The sequence below is a fragment of the Tupaia chinensis genome, unplaced genomic scaffold (assembly GCF_000334495.1).
Source record: "Tupaia chinensis unplaced genomic scaffold, TupChi_1.0 Scaffold146445_1, whole genome shotgun sequence".
Lineage (NCBI taxonomy): Eukaryota > Metazoa > Chordata > Mammalia > Scandentia > Tupaiidae > Tupaia > Tupaia belangeri.
Genome location: NW_006206301.1, coordinates 1,678,754 through 1,684,840, shown reverse-complemented (window position 1 = coordinate 1,684,840; position 6,087 = coordinate 1,678,754). Strand labels below are relative to the sequence as shown.

The 6,087-nt window shown below is 42.6% G+C and overlaps 1 protein-coding gene across 1 annotated transcript in view; it reads left to right on the top strand.

Annotated features, from left to right (window-relative positions):
* The window catches only part of ZNF704 (zinc finger protein 704), a 198,187-nt gene extending 192,405 nt beyond the window's left edge, over nt 1-5,782 (top strand). The window contains exons 7-8 of the mRNA XM_006168927.3: nt 3,005-3,102; nt 3,992-5,782. Coding sequence (XP_006168989.1) covers nt 3,005-3,102; nt 3,992-4,103 — 210 coding nt within the window. The 3' untranslated portion in view covers nt 4,104-5,782. The remainder of the gene's footprint in view (nt 1-3,004; nt 3,103-3,991) is intronic.
* Nucleotides 5,783-6,087: the final 305 nt, after the last annotated feature.

Sequence of the window (6,087 nt, the reverse complement as noted above, 5' to 3'; positions counted from 1 at the left end):
TTCCGGCTGTGGATGGCTGCCTTTTCACTGTGTCTCACATGGCCTTTCCTCTGTTTGTGTATAATAGTGGGAGAGAGAGACAGAGACAGAGAGCGAGAGAGAGAGAGAGGAGGAGGCTGGCAAATCTGCCTGCCTCCAGGTGTCTCGTCTTCTAAAAACACTAATCCTGTTGGATCAGGGCCCCACTCTCATCAACCATTGAACCTTAATCACTTTCTTTTTTTTTTAATTTAAATTTATTTACTTATATTCATTTACTATACCTCATAATAGCATACAAAATGAGATTTTTCCATCCAGAATAGACTGTATATTGGCTCAATCAAGCTTAATCACTTTCTTCAAGGCCTTATGTCCAAGTACAGTCACACTGAGCTTCTCTCCCCACTAGAAAATAAACTCCCTGAGGACAGAGGCTTTGTTTTGCTCACTGCTGTATCCTCAGACTCTAGAGCAGAGCCTGGTACATAGTAAGCACTTAATACGTATCTGCTGAATGAGGAGCCTCTGATAACCTCATATCACCCCATGCAAAAGGCTGTGGCAACATGGCAACATCTAGAGCCTTCCACATTATCCCCAGCTGTTGGAAGTAGGTGGTAGATAATAATAGGTAGTACGTCAACTTAGTAGCTTACTAACTTAGTACTTTAGTCTTACCAGCTAAACTTCTCTGGTTCTCTGAATAAATGAGTAGTATTCCCGGGATTCTCCAAGTTGTATGGTAGTTCTTAAGTGCTTATTTTGACTGTCCTATTAACTGAAACAACAACGATGAACATGCAGCTCTCCTGCACATCCATCTGCATACTGTAGATCACCCTGGATGGCTCAGGCAGTCGGCTTGTTACTGTGTGTCCTGTACAGAATTAGACAGGTTATGGGGCAGGAGTAGGGACCTTCTGCTCTTGGAAGGATCTACATATCTATGCACATAGAAATGCATATACCAAACTCCAAAGCTTTTATTAAAAAAAAAAAAAAAAGTTGTATGTTACTCCTATCTTCTGTCCTCATCCCACCAGATGTCTCATAAAGACCAATGGTACAGAATAATTCGGGCTCATGGCAACAGTGGGTTAAGATGTTAGGTTTTTATTTATGAGTATAATTTTTTTGGGGGGGGGTGGAGAGGTTTTTGCTACAGGACGCGTGCGCTCGCCAGACAGACAAAGATAGACAGAGAGACAGAAAGCGAGAAATCACCCCCCAGCGGGGATGGCCATGCCGCAATCCCTTCTCCTCCATTCTCCTCTCGGGATCTTGGGCACGCATGCACATGTGCCCAGCGTGAGTTTAAGCCACTGTGATCGACTACATGGGAGTCCAGCGACATAGCCATTTCGCTAACTGCTGGTCCCGTATTTATGAGTATAATTTTTAAATTGAATATCTTGGGAAATAACACTGATGTACATTTCTTTATGTTGAAAGAGAAGAGGAAGACTAGTACCTGTACCAAAGAACATTGGTTCTGTAAGTCTGAGGAATGCCCCCGTGACTGCTGATTGGCAGTGACATGTCTATGGTTTCTAGGTGACTCCTTTTTTTGTTTGTTTTAAGTTTATTTACTTACTTCACCAATGACAGAGACTCCAGCAGAGTCCCCACAGCACAGTCCACCCCCAGCCTCCACCAGTCAGAGTCACGAGAACCACATGCACGTGCACGCCTGGTGTGTACAGGGAGACCGGGGGTTGTGAACCCGAGACCTTCCCAGACGGCCTCAGCATTGCCGAACACTGTGTTCCTGCTGCACCATCATGGCTGGTCAAAGTCATTGAGTTTTAATTTATTAAACACTTGCTTCTCTGTACATAGCAATACTGTTTAATTTCTTAAAATATTATTTCTCTTCTGTTATAAAAATTGGGTTTTGGGAGCTTCTGAGAATTCCAGGAGTGGGGAAGATATTTATTGTTATAGGAGTAGGTGATGCAAAGAACCCAAGTGAGTATTCCAAGAGGATCGAGGACAAGAGGGGCCTCCCATTTTTGTGACTGAGAGGAGGCATGTGACAGAGTGAACACACACTGGCGTCATGTAAAGCTGCAATCCAGCCCTGGCTCTGCCATGCTGGGTCCACGGCCTTGGGCAGGTTATTTAACCACTCTCTGCCTTGGTTTCCTTATCCATAAAATGGGAACAATAACAGTACTTATTGCATCGGGCAGTTGAGAAATTAAAACTGTCATAGGCATATCTGGCCCATGGGGCGTGCTCAGTAAAGATTACACAGATGGCATACATTCGCAATTTCTAAGATTCTTTGCTTCTTGCTTTTCATTCCTGTCTGGACTCCAAAGTCTGCCGTGGGGAGGTCTTATACAAGAATGCACTTATTTAGTGTCTGCGAGTGATCTAACAGCGCAAATAGAAGGCCTAGGCCCACCTCGTATCATTGTCACCATATAATCTTAGCTAAATTGTTTAACCATGCTAGGGGTTTTCATCTTCTAAAAGGTGAGGCTTGCTCTACTTTAACTGGCTTTACGGGGTTATATGAAATAGATGGGAATATACTTTAAGGTTTAAAATATAATTGCAGTGAAAATACATTATCGTAGCCAACTCAGAATGCATAGATATGAAGTCACAGATTTTTTAAACATTAATTATTTATGGGTCTTTTCTGTTTGAGGATGCACTTACATTCTGCCCTGAGAATCACCCCCATCTGTTTTAACATGTCTTCTCTGTAGCATTTTTTTTTAAATATTTTTTAATTTAATCCCATTTGTTATCATTATCTTTTAATTTGACCAGACAGAGACATACAGAGAGCGAGAAAGAAAAGGAAAATGAGAAGCAAGCCACCAGGTCTGGGACTTGAACCATGGTTAGCCATGTGGGGATCCAGTGTCATTACCATCACACTACCTGCCGGCCCTCTCTGTAGCATTTTATCTCCACCCACGATGTTCAGTTGCCTAGGTGACAAAGCTAAACACACCATGGATGGAGGACCTGCCCTGCCAACGTTGTTTTCCATGTGTTTTATCAGGTGTCACCAACACATCAGCAACCAGTGGGCCCAGGAGAGCAGAGACAACACGCTCACACAGTCCTGTCCTCCCCTCCAAGAGGGACGGTCAGCCTAAGGTATGGCCACTTGAAACAATGCATGTCTCATCTCAGGAGTGAACTGAAAAACAGAACAACAAAGAAAAACCAGAGACACCATAAAATTTATATACAGTTGACGAAACACCCCTTTTTTATTCCAGTTTTTTTTTTCCCATCTATCAGCTATTAAAGATTTGCTAATGGGGGGAGGGTGATAGTTTACAATAAGTGTTTTGCAGAATAGGTAATGGTGATTATTGGGTCCATTTAGAGCCATGTCACATTAACCTCTGTATTAAATGCACAAGGTATAATTTTTTTTTGAGAGGTTTTTGCTATAGGGCGCATGCACTCGCCAGACACACAGAGACAGAGAGAAAGCGAGAAATCACCCCCCAGGGTGGATGGCCATGCCACAATCCCTTCTCCTCCATTCTTCTCTTGGGATCTTGGGCACGCACGCATATGCGCCCGGCATGAGTTTTAAGCCACCAGGTCCAGGACTCAAACCACGGTCTACTACATGGGAGTCTCTACAAGGTACAATTTTAACATAAAGTAAGGAGTCTTTCCCAGAAGTTCTTCCAGAATACTGGAAACTTGGAAAACCTTGAAAGTACATATTCAGAAACTTGAAAGAGCAGTATTGCTCTGTACTGGCATTCTTTGTGTTTGCTTATTTATAAAGTCAATTTTATGAAGATGGCCCAAAGGACAAAGAGAAGCTTGAGGGCAATGATGGCAAGTGGCAACAGCTGAGTGGAGTGACTGTGACATTATCCAGCACCGGTTTAAGTCTGGTCTAAGCAAAACCTCTACTGTATTTCCTAACCTTTCCTCTCACTCTTTGAAGGGACTTCAAGCTCTCTAAACAGTGCCGGCTGGAGCCTTGCCACTGATCTCATCTCTCTTACCTGTCTTACAGGAAGCCCAGGGGAGAGGGCAAGAAGTGCCGGAAGGTGTACGGGATGGAGAATCGAGACATGTGGTGCACCGCCTGCCGCTGGAAGAAGGCCTGCCAGAGGTTCATCGACTGATAGGCCCCCGCAGAGGGCTGGCGCTCCAGCCGCTCCTGCACTCACCTTCCGCTGCCATTGTCGGAAAGAGCTTTTCCTTCTGAACAGAACAGGTTCAAAGCTCTGGAAAAGCACTTCTAGGAACCTTGGTGGAATTACAGCAAAAAAAAAAAAAAAGTCACTCTCACTGCTTGTACTGAGAATCCAGCCTAGAGCAGCGATAACTATTTTTCTTCCTTTGAAAGAAAGGTCAGCTTTTTTTTTTTTTGCTGTGTGTCTAGGTCTTAAAATTGAGGACTTCTGTAGCAATGAAACCAACAAAGCCCATTTTACCTAGAAAGGCATCTTTTGATAAGCTTTCTGAATTATGCCAGTTCTGAGATTTTTTTGACACTTACAAAAATAAAAAAACATAAGCTACATGTTATTGAGTAGCATTTGTACAAAAAACAGTACCTATTTTGATTGTGAATAGTCTTTTCCCTGTTTTCCATTTGACGTCCTGGAGCAGTACACGTCATGATGTGTTGTAAGAATAACAACACTCCAAGTATCTTTTCTATGTCTTTTTTGTTTGGTTGGTTTTGAAGTCTCCCCAAGCTGAACCATGGTAGAGCTGTTAGCTTGGAGGGCCCCACATGGCATGAACTCGAAAAGCGATCAGCAATGGAAATCACCAGCAGACTTCAGCCCCGAGCTCTGTTCAGGAAATCCAGCTGTCACTATTGGGAAATATCTGGGAGTCTTCCTGGGACCTATAAGAAGCTCTTCCCCAAGAGGCAGCACAGCAAATTCTCTACTGCCACAGCCGTCAAGAACTGGCACCTGTGGCCATTGGGTAAGCCTCGATGCTTCTTTCAGGGATGTAATACAAACCGCAGCTCGGATATGTGTGTCACTGCTTGTCTGTCAAGATTGTAGCCAGGTTAATGGGCCATCATGCCTTCCCTCAACACTCCACCACTGACTGGTTTCAGAAAAGGTAGAGAACTCCAAACTGTCCCACCAGGTTCTTTTGAGACAACAGAGCACAGAGACATGTCCCCATCTGTTCAGAGTCATGTTAGGTCAACAAAGCAACTTCCTTTTTGAGTGCACTTTGATAGGTTTTATGCTTTAGCATGTCTGGGGAATGAATTAATAAACACTACAAATGTTATATGGGTAAATGGAGGGTTCGAACCTTTATATTTCATATAAAAATATTGGAGCTATTTATTAAGAATTTGCTCATAAGGGAACATACAGAACACCAAAAGGCAAATGCACATTGGTATAGGAATGTCTCAGTTTGGCAGGGCCAGGGCTTACACCGTGTTCAATTTATTGGTTTTCTAAGCTGTTGTATTTACTCATTTGTTTGTTTTGGTGGCTGTGGTGTGGGGAGAAGGGAGTCGTTGTCAAGCCCTATAAGTAAGCTGATTCTCTGCCCTGTTCTCAATCGCCCTGCAAAAGAGGCATTTCTCCTATACCTATGCAAATAAGGAAGAGCACCTTACAGGAGGCACTGTGTTGGGATCAGCCATAGGAATGTTAAATGAAATTGCACAGAGGAGAGTTTAATATATGCTTAGAGATTGTACATATGCTTTTTTAAAAGAGTAGACAGAAGTCATCTAGTAATAACAGATATTCTTTTTTATATATAAGCAAGAGAAATAGAGGGAGGTTCTTGCAGTGTCACATCTGCAATCTGCACATTCATATATTTTGGCAATTCCATTTTTTAAACTCTCATATGACCTTTTTTTAATTATTCCTTGGAAGAGATCCTGGTTGTTTTCTTCTTCCTCCCCTCCTTCTTCTTCTTCTTCTCCTTCTTCTTGTTCTTCTTTTAAGAGAAATGCTTACTTCAAGAGAAAAGAAAAAGCTTCATCTAATTTCACATCAGGATTACCAGTCACCACTAGCCTCAACACTCACTGTACTGAATATCTAATGCAAGGTCAGCCAGGAAAGGGTATTTTTTTTTTTTTTTTTTTTTTTTTTCGAGGTTTTCGCTATA